General features: G+C 42.0%; 1 protein-coding gene across 4 annotated transcripts in view; it reads right to left on the bottom strand.

Moving 5' to 3' along the window:
• Positions 1-14,689, bottom strand: part of uvssa (UV stimulated scaffold protein A) — a 39,033-nt gene that overhangs the window by 18,674 nt on the left and 5,670 nt on the right. For all 4 annotated transcript variants that reach the window (XM_012953068.3, XM_012953143.3, NM_001113834.1 and 1 more), the window contains 4 exon segments: positions 14,033-14,482; positions 12,753-12,862; positions 11,623-11,751; positions 774-876 (listed from right to left, as the gene is read on the bottom strand). In XM_012953068.3, the coding sequence (XP_012808522.2) occupies positions 774-876; positions 11,623-11,751; positions 12,753-12,862; positions 14,033-14,482 (792 nt within the window).

Genomic DNA, 14,689 nt, shown 5'->3' with positions numbered 1-14,689 from the left:
TGTACAACTGCCCCAGAAGATGATTACATGCCATAGTGAGACTGAGTAGAAGCGCTAAAGACTCCTATGTGGCCCCAGCATCTGAATGCAATAGTTTAGTTCAAACAAAGAACATTAACCAATTGCAAAGCCAGCCAGCATGGAGCAACAATAAATATTCTTTCCAGCTACAATTTGATGAAATAATAATGCAAGGTATGCAGATATTGCCTCCGGGCAAGCTTACATATTATACTATCTCCTTTTATAAAAGTGCCGCCCTTTCTCCCTCGCTTTCTCCTTTCGCCGGTTATCGTAGGGTGCCTCGTAATAATGTTTTATTCTTTTGTATATCCCCCGAGACCTCCTATAGAAAGTAATTGTGTGGGTGTCATCTCGGCGTATAACTAGATTTAATTAAACAGATTTACTGTGATCACAGCGCGCCAAAAACCCATTTAATACAAAGGCATTTAAAGCTGTATATTTTTCATCCACGGGGGAAAATAAATACCCTTTTATAAATATTCCTTTGTAGTCGACATAACAGCGGCAGGCTCTAAACTACGCAAGTGAATGAAATAAGCCGGCAGCCGGCGTCTCTTCTTCTCCTACAAAGTATTTGTTTATCTAGGGCCAATCGCTGCTTCCCTATCTCTGTAATGACTTCCTCGCAGCAGTCAGAGAGATTACCCACACCACTGATCACTTTATTACTTCATAATGGCTGTTTATTTACTTTACTGCCGCAGTAACATGCAGGGATAAAGCTTTTCACAGCTGGGCAAACTCACCGTACTCTTCCCGAAGGTGGTCTGGAATGTGAGGCTCGTAACCTTCCTTCTCAGGGACCTCTTCGAATTCATCATCATCATCATCATCATCGCTAGCTGTCATCTGCACATAACAGACAACCAAAACTGCAGGTAATCACATAAAACAAATTTACCAAATGTAAAGCTAAAGATATTATGGCATTTTTTACACTTATTGCCATGGTCAATTTTGTCAGGGGTCATCCATCTACGACTTTCTGCTTCATACCTTTAGGGCCTTGGTGACTTCCTATGACCTTACATTATAAAATAGGAGGGACATTATTCCCTATATTCAGCAGTATCCATCAGCATGTAACCATTTGCCCCATAATTTACCCAAACTGCCATTCAGGTTGGGCCCCTTGTTCGGGCAACGCAGCCCTAATCTCAACCAAAGGCTCCTAGAAGTCATTGAGATTCCATGGTCAAATACAAATACAATAGTTCTAATATGCAAAATCATGTGGCACAGATGATGTCACAGATTTAAACTGATGACATCACTAAGCACTGGGATTCATGTGGATCGGCAGAATTCTAGAACCTGGCAGAACTGAATCCTTAAAAAAAAACCACATGCATATTCAAATAAGGGTTAAGACTTAAGATTTGGCCAAATCCTTTGTGGAAGATAAGTATGGAGATCCAAATTACTGTAAGACCCCTTGTCTGGAAAACCCCTTGTCTGGAAAACAGGATCCCATACCTGTATTAACTTCTAATATATTTTACAACAATGTGTTATTTCTAGCAACGCACATGTTTCAATGAGTTGTGTGACAAGTGATATCACCAAGCCCTATTTATAAGGATATCATTTTACAGAATACTGTGTATTATATAGTGTATATATATATATATCTCCTGTTGTAAAATATAGGGATATATAAGTCACTGAGGAGTTCTATGACCATATCAATGTGAGGTGACTTCCAATATCCTTATATTTTACAACAGGGGGTACACTATTTATTGTAATACACAGGTTTCAATGAGTCATGTGATGGAAATGACATCTCTAGGCACTGACTATAACTAATGACATCACTAAGCTGTGTTTATATGTTTATATGGATATCATTTACAAGATATTGTGTATTATAATGGTATATATTACAGATGATACAAGGTTTTTGAGAGACAGACAGACAGACAGGTTGATTGGCAAAACTAAAATGAAACTTTACAGGCACTTTAAGGATCATGTACAAATGTAGCACAGTGTGTAAAGTGATATTTTTTAAGCACATCTGAATTTTTTTTTAAACCCACAATGCAAGAATTTCCGCAGAATTCTAATTTAATTGTGGACATAAATGGCCTTGCAACAATGCACTAAAACCATGCGTTTGTGGATGAGATGCAAGTTGCAGGCAGGGAATAGGCGTACTTAATATTATATTAATACACAGGTTGTGTAATGTCATACAGACAGCCAGGGCTGCCATCAGGGGGGCACAGGGGGGACAGTCATCCCGGGCCCGGCCGTGCTACAGTTTTCTTAGTAGCTCAGGCCCCCTTTAATCAATTACGGGCCCTGTCACTGGTGCTCAGCGGGTAATCCTATTGGTCGTACCCTGTGAGTACATATGACGTCAGTACGCATGGGGCGCAACCTTATAAAAGGACCTGTCTTCTTTTGACACTCAGAAGTGCAGAGGCGTCATCCAGGAAGGACCTCTCCAGAGAAGCCCGAAGCTGCCACGAAGGAGCCGCCGACGCCAAAGGAGTCAAATAAGAGGCCGGGGGGGGGGGACCTGCTGGGCTGGCTACCAATGTATTAGGGGGGGGGCACTGCTGGGCTGGATACCAATGTATTAGAGGGGCACTGCTGGGCTGGCTACCAATGTATTAGGGGGCACTGCTGGGCTGGCTACCAATGTATTAGGGGGGCACTGCTGGGCTGGCTACCAATGTATTAGGGAGGGCACTGCTGGGCTAACTACCAATGTATTAGGGGGGCACTGCTGGGCTGGCTACCAATGTATTAGGGGGGGGGCACTGCTGGCTACCAATGTATTAGGGAGGGCACTGCTGGGCTAACTACCAATGTATTAGGGGGGCACTGCTGGGCTGGCTACCAATGTATTAGGGGGGGGGGGCACTGCTGGCTACCAATGTACTAGGGGGGGCACTGCTGGCTAACAATGTACTGGGGGGGGCATTGCTTAATGCTCTATATATATTGATAATGGGTGAGTGCAAAGGGGCTCTTGTTGTTGTCTATATATATTTTGTGGTCACAGCCTCATTGCACCACCATCTAAGTGTAAAGACACACAGAGCTACTAGTAGCAGCTACTTGTCGTGGCTACTAAAATTGACAATGCTGATCATTTACTGATAATTGTCTCTATGTGTGTTTTAGAAGAGGCAATTCTCAGTACTGTCTATGGGAGGGGATTTTCTGGTATCTAGAAGCCATGCCAGGTAGTTGCTACTATGTAGCTCTGTGTGTCTTCACCCTAAAGGTTTAAAATGTAGTGTTGAGCACAACTTCCCCTTGTTTGCTGTAGTTGTGCAATGTATACAACAGGATTTGATGGCAAATAGCCACACACGTCGGCCCATATATAGCTATTGATTGAAAGGATCAGTTCTCTCCTATCTTTGTCTCCTTTAATGGGAAGAAGCAGAGGATCAGAGCCGGCGCTGATAATCAGATGCAAATTCATTTTGTTTAGGTACAATGCATGACCGCTGCATTTAGACACTATGGGGCCCATCAATCACGGGGAAAGTGTAATTTTTGTTATCAGTCTAACACTAATCAAAAGGGAAACCCTGCCACTATCGCTGACCTGTGAAACGTCCCAATTATACTCTGGGAAATGACAGCGGCACTTAACTTCCTCGCCGGGTAAATGACGACGATCAATCAAGTTTGAATAACAATGAGCTGCGGAGCTGAAAATTATTTTTTGTATGGAAAAAAAAAAAAAAACTCCCCGGGAATTTATGAAAGGTGAAAAGCAACCCAAGGTTTTAGGGGGCGTCGCGGCTGCGGGCGACAGCCGTGCGTATCAAACACTAAACTGAATTTATGGGTTTTAATTTCCTAAAAAGGTAGAATGTGAGTCGGGAGCTACAATGCATAACGTATAGCGGCAGGCTGCCAATATGGAGGCCATTGGCATACAAACGCGATTATTAGGCTACGTACCTTTAATATTCCATGGGCGGAATGCTAATCGGCAACCGCAGGCAGGGCACCTTGGCGCTGGAGGGTACGGTTAGAACTGGGGGTGCCTGCAGTGATTTAGGGTGCCCCCTTCGATTAGCTGAACACGTGTACATGATTGTATGGGGCTACAGAATGGCTAATAGTCACATGCTGATTTATTCTGGTCAATACACAGGGCTGAGTGACTTTAAAGGAAATGGGACCTGCCACCCACACATAAAAAGCTGTATAATAATAGTTCTTTCAAAAATAAACATTAAATCAAAATTCTTTTTTTAATTAAATCATTCATACCTGTTATAAATGTATTTAAAAATCTGAGCTGTCAATCATATATTGCCTGCCCCGCCTCTATGCCGAAGGCATAGAGGCGGGGCAGGCAATATATGATTGACAGCTCATATTTTTGATTACAATTACTTTCACTTTCCATTCAGCACTTACTAGATATCACCCAGATGGCAAATGCATAAGATTTCGGGGTGATAAGAAGCTTTGCCTTAATAATAGTGTAAACAAAATGGCGCTGGCCTGCTGGCTGTGAATGTTAATTCCAGGACAGGGGGGCGCTTTCAAAAATAAACATTAAATCATAATTCTTTTTTTTAATTAAATCATTCATACCTGTTATAAATGTATTTAAAAATCTGAGCTGTCAATCATATATTGCCTGCCCCGCCTCTATGCCGGTAGGCAATATATGATTGACAGCTCAGATTTTTAATTACAATTACTTTCACTTTCCATTCAGCACTTACTAGATATCACCTAGATGGCAAATGCATAAGATTTTGGGGGGGATACAAACTTTGCAAGTGTAAACAAAATGGTGCCCACCTGCTGGCTGTGAATGTTAATTCCAGGACTGAAGGAAAAAGGAATTCAATCATTTATACAGTGTAAGTAACGTTTCTTTTGCTCTAAAAACATGATACAAAAGGATTTGGAATTATTTCTTTGGGTGACAGGTCCCCTTTAAGACTGACTGAGCAGCTTATCTGACAGGCTTGATTTTTTGTCGGATTGGGAATTGCATCGGCTCATTGATGCAGTCTTCACTCCGACTTTTCCAACCTCGCCAAACAAGTAAATCTTACTCTGTACAGAGGGTTAAGGTTAGGAATGCACCGAACCCAGGATTCGGCCAAATCCACAGTACTGGTCAAACCGAATGCGAAAAATCACGTGAACACCGAAGTTAAAAATTTGGTTTGGTATTCGGTGCATCCCTAGTTAAAATAAAATCACATTTTCCTTCCATGTCTGACTAACCAACAGAGGAATCCTATGCTTAACAAAGGGGGCTGTTCCTGCTGAACTGTGCTGCATATAGGAGAATAACCTATGTTGACATAGTTTGAAGGAACATCCCAGAACAGGCTTCTAAGCAAAGTAAGGGGCTATTCCAGCTGAATTCTACTTTGTACAAAAGAATAACCTATCCTCACACCATTTTCATGGCATTTCTTTCAGTGTACAGGTCATAAGCATAATAAGGGGGCCGTTTCTGCTGGACTGTACCTAACAGAATACTGTGTAATGGCATAGTTTTGTGCTATCTTTCTGAGCAGGTTATGGGCTGGCCCTGCTGCTCCTATATCTGTGTCTAGGGAGAAGGGCTATGAAGGACACAAGGGTATAGCCAGACAGTAATAGATTACTGGGGGGCTTCATACAAGGAAACTGTGAGCTGAGCTTGAGAAAGCAACGCCACAGCAAATAATTATACATTTACTTCTTAATATTTCTATTACACAAATACAATGCAGTATTAAATATATATATATATATATATATATATATATATATATATATATATATATATACATATATATACATATATATACAGGTATGGGACCCATTATCCAGAATGCTCGGGACCAAGGGTATTCCGGATAAGGGGTCTTTCTGTAATTTGGATCTCCATACCTTAAGTCTACTAAAAAAAATCAATTAAACTTAATTAAACCCAATAGGATTGTTTTGCATCCAATAAGGATTAATTATATCTTAATTGGGATCAATTACAAGGTATTGTTTTATTACTACAGAGAAAAAGGAAATCAATTTTAAAATTCTGAATTATTTGATTAAAATGGAGTCTGTGGGAGACGGGCTTTCCGTAATTCGGAGCTTTCCGGATAAGGGGCCCCATGCCTATATATATATATATATATATATATATATATATATATATATAGATATATATATATATATATAATGTGTTTGGGTTGTCAGTACCCACTTCCTCTCACTGTATATAATGTAGTAGAGGTTACAGAACATACTGCCTCTTAGTGTGTAACATGTGCTTGGGGTGCTAGTAACCAATACTACATGCACTCACTGTGTTTATTATACTTGTGATGCCAGTAGCCAATGGCTTTCACTGTAACATGCTCTGCCCCGCCAATATCTACAGGGCAGGTTAGAATATCCCATTGGCTGAGGGTGACATTGGTGTGTTGATGTGGTCCTTCCCCAGGTGGATCCCCCTAGGGCCCCACTATGATCCCGTCGGATAGTTTAGCAAACTTCCAATTCCTGTAGTGTGTGCTCAGCTTTATTATCCCTTCTTTAGCCAGAAATGGAACCCCCATTATTGACCAGTGCTTTTTTTTGCCCAAACACTTTCCACGTCTCCTGACTGTTACACAAGGCAATCATTTGATGGTTTTCAGACACCTACGGCATTAATGCTGTTACTTACTCAGGCTACGCCGCTGTCAGCTCAGATTTCACACAAAACTTGCTTGAAGCAAGCGTTCAACCCCGCTACATTTTGAGCCTGTCGCGGGTTTGCCCAGAACATTCCATTACAACTGAATCACTACATGGCAGGATGATAAATGATCACATGATGGGCATCAGTGTAAACGTGAGATTATCATACAGTGTGTAAGCCGGGCAGGCAATGTTCCACACCCATTCCCTTGCTAACAAGCAGCGCTTCCACAAGAAAACGTCTCAGCAATTTCCTAACAAGTATTTTGTACAACAGAGCGTCTAGACACTTCCTTACAAACGGCACCACGCTCACATTCTGCTCGCCAAGAAAAACATATTCATGGGCTTGGGAAAGCAAGAAAAGAATCTACTTATTTACCAATTTTCGAGTTTGTGAATTCGAGTTTCTTTTTTTAAATTGAATAAACTCACATATTACTTATTAATAAGGAAAACTTGTTTGAATAAAAAAAAACTCAAATTTCTTGAATTTTACGAGTTTATGAGCTCTAAAAACTCGAGTCTGAGAATAAGGCTTGACTTTGCCTAGGACAACTCCCATTGACTTCTATAGAAACTCGCAAGCTTTTACATGGCGAATATTTACATTTGAATTTTTGGGTCTTTTGCACTTAATAAATTCAAGTTTTCGAACCATAACTCGAATTCAAGTCTACAGACCGAGCCAATGACAAATTTGTGCATTACAGGCTGCAAACTGAGACTCAAAAAATCCAAGCTGGACAGAGAAAATAAACGTAAATATTATGAAACAATAAAGGAGAAAAGGCATTTGCGTATTTTACGGGCCCCCAAGTCGCTAATATCACAGGCATAGTAAATAAGCGTTATAATTAGAGTGATTACCCCCAATATAGGGTCGGTGAAGCTGAATCGGAGGGCAATGGTGACGCTCATGTGACGACCTCGGTGGGGACGCCATAAAAACAAATGAGAAAAATTAGAAATAGAACCAATTTGGACACTTTGTTAAGCGAAATTAAAAACGACCAGCGACCTGGCAATTAAACAAGCGGCGCCAGGCCATAAAAAGCATAAAAACATAGTCCCATCAGCTGACGGCACGGAATAAAGTGATTTTAACTAATTATTGTTGCAGGGATTCGCCGGCGGAACTAGAGGAGATAAAGTGGCGCCGATGCCCGTACTATTAAATACATTTCCCAATTAATTTCCACCGCTATCTCCGCCACTATCTGCACAACAAAACAATTTTATGTTCTGTCCCGCTCCCTCGGCGCGACGGCGAATAAATAAGGAAAGGCAACGGAAAGCAGTCGGCGGGCATGTGAACTCCAAACTTCATTTGTCTTTCAGCCGCCTTGATGGCTGCACATTTAAAAACCCATTCTGTCTTATAAAGTAAAAATTAAATGTACTCAGCTGTGATGGTCACCATTGCGTCTGCTATTTATATGCTAATCCCCGGCACGGGGACGGCCTTACAAATTATTCTGCCGTGCCAATATCTCATGTGCATCGGCCCCGGACTGGGCGCCTTCTTAAAGGAGAAGCTTGGCAGGCTGTGTGCTGCAGTCTTAAAGGGAAAGTAGGCCCTATCGGGTTTGTGTCGGGGAATGTATAGGGAAAAGGAGTCTGTGGCTTATTTTTACTAATATATGTTCTTCCCTCTCTTACGTACAGGTATATACAGATACACACACAGAGGGCTCATTTACCTACCACGCCACAGTGTGCAAAGTGCAATTCGGAGACAGTCGCCATAACAATGCAGCGCTTTTTCCCATCATTTCAGCCATTGAGGTCTCCAGGGTTGTACCTGATGCAATTGCAGCCAATGTATGGCACTTGCTTTTCAATGCGAATCAGAGGCAACTGCGCTGGAAATTCTGCGAGGTTTCCAGCATGAAGCAACACAGGCGACCTATTCTTTATTCACCGCTGTGGTGATTGACACAAGCCGCTGTTGGGCGGTGAACGCTACCAACTGGCCCTGACGCAGCCAAAGCTGCCATAATGGCGTCAATAGATGCAATTACGTGTAAACTGGAACAGGTGGCAGGAAGGGGCGAGCAGTGGTGAGCAGCACTATATGGAAGTGCAATGTGTGCAAGTTGATACAAATACCTTTAGTGAATGGGCTCTTTTGTGCAACGGACTGTGGCCAATTTAGCAGCCCTGCTAGTCTATTATGGTCATAAATAGGCCCTATATGTTGTTATCTTTCATATAATTAAGGTCTAACTACAGCATACCATTCTGCAAAGTGTCTTCAGCTGTGCCAAACAACACGGTAGCTCTTACTTGCATGTATAATTGCAAAGGAGAGTCCAATTAAACGGGCAGAGACACCAAGAAATGAAACCTAGTCATGTTCTCGGTCACCTATTTTCCAGAAAGCCCCACCCCTTTTGCGGTATGCAAAAAAGATGGCTGCACGCAGGAGAGCTTTGGTTCAGAAAAAAAATGGTTGGCAATCCGCTCACAGCCACATGATCCTTCCTCCTATTGCTCCTTGCAAATGGGTATCAACTGCTACAGAATAAACATGTGACACTTGTACCCCCACCCTACACCCTGGGGCAGCTGTCCTGTTACACTAACACTGTGCAGCAGTCACGACCCCCATTGGTTCCCCTGCAGCTGTTGGGTCGGCTGTCTCTATTCTCTCACTCCTGTTGGCGGGGAAGGAGCATAAAAAAAGGAAGAACTGTAAACTCTATGGCAAAATGTTTTAACTGCCGGGTGAGAAAATAATTTGTAAGCGATTAAATGTTATTGATATTTACAGAGCAGTAAATGTTATGGCCGGCCTGCCTTGGAATCAGTATGTACCAGCATTATAATAAACGCTTTGCTAGTGAGGCCGGATCTGTAATTTTTCTTACATTATATTAAATTGGGGATTCAATTAGGATAAATGAGTGTGTATCCCTGCAGATTAATGGGAAAAGTTTATCTAGAATGTGGATAGGGTATGGGAGCGGTAGGTTGGGCATCCATGTTTTAGGACATCCTGACTTAACTTACCTAAACCTTAGAGATGGCCCTGTGGGCCAATTTAGGATATTAACCCTTAGGTTATTATCAGACCCAGAGGACTGGTTAGAGATCTTCAACCACTAGCCCAGGGGCACAGCTCTATAACCCTGACACCTGCAGGGGGTGACAGTAGCTCACTTGGCCACATCTCTGGCCAATTCACTGTATTACAGTGACACATCTCCTGGTGTGACCTTAGCCTTGTTTCCTGAAGCAGCCGGACTGTACCCCCTACTCCCTATTCCATGAAAGCCCTATGGGACAGTCTTGCCTAGGTACAGTGCACTGTATATCTTGGGTATAGGTATGGTTACCCTTTCCAAGGCAGCCTTAATATAAAACACCAACTTGGGTCAAACTGGCAAGCTAAATGAATAGTAAAACATATCTGTTTAATCATTATTAAATTCTAATAGTATTCTTTTTCATTCAAACTGTTGCCGGCGCACTTGTCTCACATTTACAGGTCATAGTATCACAACTAGAAATTGGCTATGAGTCTGTCTGAAAGGCTATAACGGCACTCAGTGCCTAGACAGCATGTGCTGTGTACTCCCTCTAGTGGCCAGGAACCAGAATTACCATGCCAGTTAATGGAACTGCTGGAAGACTGGATTTAGGGGCCTATTTATTGTGTGTAAGGCAACATCACCAGTGGCTTAGACACCATTATAAATATGCCCCATAATGTTTCTTATAATGCTTCTAATGCAATGGTATTACCAGTGGAAAAACTGAGCCTTTCATGGCCACAGGTCTTGTGAATCATATTACACAGAGTAAAAAAAAAAAAAAAAAATATTTACTTTAAAGGAAAACTATACCCCCAGAATAAATACTTAATCAATAAATTATATCATATTAAGTGGCCTATTAAAGAATCTTACCAAACTGGAATATATATATCAGTAAATATTGCCCTTTTGCATCCTTTCCCTTGAGCCGCCATTTAGAGATGGGCTGTGTGCCCCCTCAGAGATCAGCTGACAGGAAATAATGCAGCTCTAACTGTAACAGGAAGTAGTGTGGGAGCAAAAGGCAGAACTCTGCCGATTCGTTGGCTGATGGGACCTAGCATGTATGTGTGCCTTGGCTTGTTTGTGTGCACTGTGACTCCTATGATCCAAGGGGGCAGCTCTTAATGCTTAAAATTTCCTATTTAGGATTACCCAATGGCACATACTACTAAAAAAAGTATATTATTATGAAAATGGTTTATTTAGATGAAGCAGGGTTTTCCATATGAGCTGTTAATGCAATATATTTTATAGAGACCTACATTGTTTGGGGGGTATAGTTTTCCTTTAGCACATAAATGGTGCAAACGTGCCCAAGGACGTGTATTGTCTGCTGGCTGCCTCTGATTCCTTCTTATCATTAACACATGTCCTGGAAAAGCCTTGGGATTGGGGTTCCCCCACTCTATTAACCTGATCCCAACCCGCCCCTACTTGTTTACACCATTGCAATGAATAGAAAATTTGTATCCAAAAGACAGTTTGTTTTTTTTTGTTTTATATTAAGAAAAGCAGTGAGAGCTACCATTTCAAAATATCCATTACAGCACTATTTCTATGAATCAGAGTAAGCACTATGGCACTTGGGGCTTATTCTCATGCATCTTCCAGCTAAAAAGTGACAGTTCCTCTGCTGTCATGGACTTCCCTTTTCCCTTTCAAACAAATATGAAAGCAATTATTTATTAAGGGGCTACACAACATAACCAATTTCTGGGTCACAGTCCTTAGTAACATCCTTGCCAGCAACGTAGACACGGGCAGAGAAGGTGTTAATTTTCCATGCTACAGACTACAGCCTACAGGAGGTCTCGTGCCTGGGAACAGAGTGTGGCCTATCTAGTTTAGCCAAGTCTTAGAATGGGCCACTTACCACTTTGCGCTCTTTGGTGTGACAGTCAATGTTCATCTCCTTGTACTTTTTTAGCGCGGCTTCAATTTCCTTTTTCACATCGATTGCACATTTGAGGCTCTCGCTATTGGTTCCGGCCTTTGTGAAAAGCTGCATGGCAATAGGAAAGCATAGTGATGTAAGCAAGCACCGCAAGGGCCACAAACCCCTCTCCAGCTCCATCCAACACATGCAGGCAGCAGTGATTAAGCAAAAACAACATACCCACTTGACTCCAACTGGTCACCTGATTTGTGACCACAATCATCGGAGCTACCAAGTCTATCGTTAAAGCAAGATCACTACTACTATACTACTTACATTTTTCTTTACACTATTTTTATTAAATTATGCCTTTGCATATTTCTAACTCAACGGATAAGAAATAATTTTAATATTTATAGATGTAACACACATTTTGCCATGTGGTTAACAAGACACTGAAAAGGGGACCAGTCACTCTAAGAAGTAATTCCAAATTATTTTCTATTGTGTTTGTCAAGCAAAATAAACTTCACTTACACTATATAAGTAATATAAATATTGTTTCCTTCAGTCTTGCTGCCCATTTTGTGGGCAAGCTTTGTATCACCCCAAAATCTGGTGTATGTGCCAGAATGGGGGACCTGATGCCCATTTCAAAGCACTGGCTACACAATTAGATGGTGAGAAGGGAGGGGGAAAGTGAGTGCTGAACGAAAAGTGAAAGTAATTGCCCTGCCTCTATGACTAAGGCATAGAGGTGGGGCAGCCAATATATGATTCATTGACAGCTGGGATTTTTAAATGCCTTTATAATGGGTATGGATGTGTTAATAAAAAAAAGTAATTAGGGTTTTTATGTTTAACTTGAAAAGGACTTTAGTTATACAGCTTTTTATGTGCTTGCCCTGGGTCGGACTGGGGGGTGAAGGGCCCACCGGGGCTCCTGTCCCAGGGGCCCTGCAGGTGCCCCCAGCCAGGTGCATCCCCTAAGCCCCCCCCCCCCGCAGAGCCTCCCAACCGACGTCCTCCTCCGGGCACATAAATTTGACGCATCAGGGGAGGAGCGGTCGGGAGCGGGAGCACCGGCAAGGTTAAAGACAGAAAAAACAGAAAACCCAGGGACGTACCTGTATCCAGGACTGCACAGCCGGCCAGTACTTTTGTTTCAGGAGTTTATGTGCATCCATTAGGTTATTTAATACATCTGTGTTGTTCTCATTTTCATTTACCTTCAGATCTAAAAGGCATGAATTACAACAGAATATTATCATAAGAAGAAAAATCTCCCCAGAACAGCATACCTTTCTACCTGCATGTGTCATTCTGGGGCTGTACAGTCAAGGGGATTTTAAAATAAAAGACTTACTTATCCTTTAAGCAAACAACCTGTGAAATCCTTCTCATACATGTTACCCACAATGCAGTTCCCCCCCCCCCCCCCACACACACACACAATTTTATCATCCATACAGTGTATGTTTTCATGTTTTTTTCTTAGTGGGAATGGCATCCCTGCTGGTGTAGTCACTTGAGTGGCACCAAAAATGGCATCAGCAAGTCATTGGGTGTAAGGGCGCAAATACTAAGGGAACTTTAGAAGTAACAACGATTACGTTAAGGGCTCCTTTGTGTTTGTGCCCCCTGTACCTGTGCAGTCGTGCCTAATTTGAGAAGGATGAACCAACACATTGGCACTCCCTGCAAAGTGTAATGGAGCGTGTATAGGTGCAAGTACCTTGATTAGTAGCTTTAAAGCTGCGTACTTGCATGGTCATATGGAAGCCTTTATTTTGGAAGGTCTTCACATAGGAAGTCCTCTCTTCTAACCTTTTGCCTGCCAGTGCAGCTAAGAAATGCATAATTCCCGTAGACTAACCTTTAACCTAAAAACATGGAATCTCTGTAACCTCACACACTGTAACTATAGCATCAGTGATGAAGACTCTGTCACTGGCACGCAAAGTGTTAAAGTAACTCAAATCTTACCTCTCGGATCACTAGCACGATATCTACTTCATTGCTGGGACTTATAAGCTACACAAAGGTAAAAAGCCTGTATTTAACACCCAGCCATTAGTGTCTGAACACAAACTGTAAGCTCTATAGACCAGGAACCTCCTTTCTTCGGGGGGGGGGGGGGGTGTTTACTAAGATTGGAGATAAATATCACCTGTGATGTTGCCCATAGCAACCAATCAGCAATTAGATTTGAAAAGTCACCTATGAGTTAGAAATCAATAGCAAACTTCGATTGGTTGCGACAGGCCAGTGATATTTATCTCCAATCTTAGTAGACACACCTCTAAAATAGCTTCAATGATTATATATATATATATATATATATATAAAATTTATATATATATATTTACACTACATCAGCATAATGTGTTAACCAATAAACAGTCACCTGTGGATATTTCAAGACTAAGGGAGTATGCATGGGAGCCAAGGCCATGGTCTCTGAGAAAAGCCTCCCTGCTGCCTTCGTAATCTCCATCAGAGTCATCTGTATCGGATTTCCTTGCACTTTTATCGGATTCCTTTGCGCCTTCCCCCAAGCTTCTCTCAGCTCCACTCGCTGAACTGGTGCAGGATGATGGGAATGGGGGTAAGTTCTTGCTACAACACGGCTGCTCGTCATCGTTATCAAAAGAAACTTGGCTGGTGGATTTAGAATAAGCAGATGATTGGCTGGTGGATTTAGAATGAGAAGGTGATTGGCTGGTAGGTTTAGTCCTCATGTCTGAGGCAAAGTCCTTCTCGTCTGTGAACACTGCAAACTCCCTGGGATCTGGCAGCAAGAGCCTAAAGCAGTTCTCCATCTCTGTCAGACTGGACTGGATCTCTTCCAACATGTCTATTAAATGCAATAAGAGAAGTTATTGTTTTATATAGTCTAACCAGGATATCTCCTACATTGACCCCTCTTTACATCACTTGCTAGAAACAGAGGCTAAAGTTATCACAAACAGGACGACCTATAAATGAATGGATATGCAAGAGAACTAACCTGTAGTTAGAGTAAGGCACAGTATTATAAACGGGGAGCGGTATTAACTGTACT

Source organism: Xenopus tropicalis, chromosome 1 (assembly GCF_000004195.4).
Source record: "Xenopus tropicalis strain Nigerian chromosome 1, UCB_Xtro_10.0, whole genome shotgun sequence".
Lineage (NCBI taxonomy): Eukaryota > Metazoa > Chordata > Amphibia > Anura > Pipidae > Xenopus > Xenopus tropicalis.
Note: the sequence above shows the minus strand (reverse complement) of the source record. Positions and strands in the feature narration are given on the sequence as shown.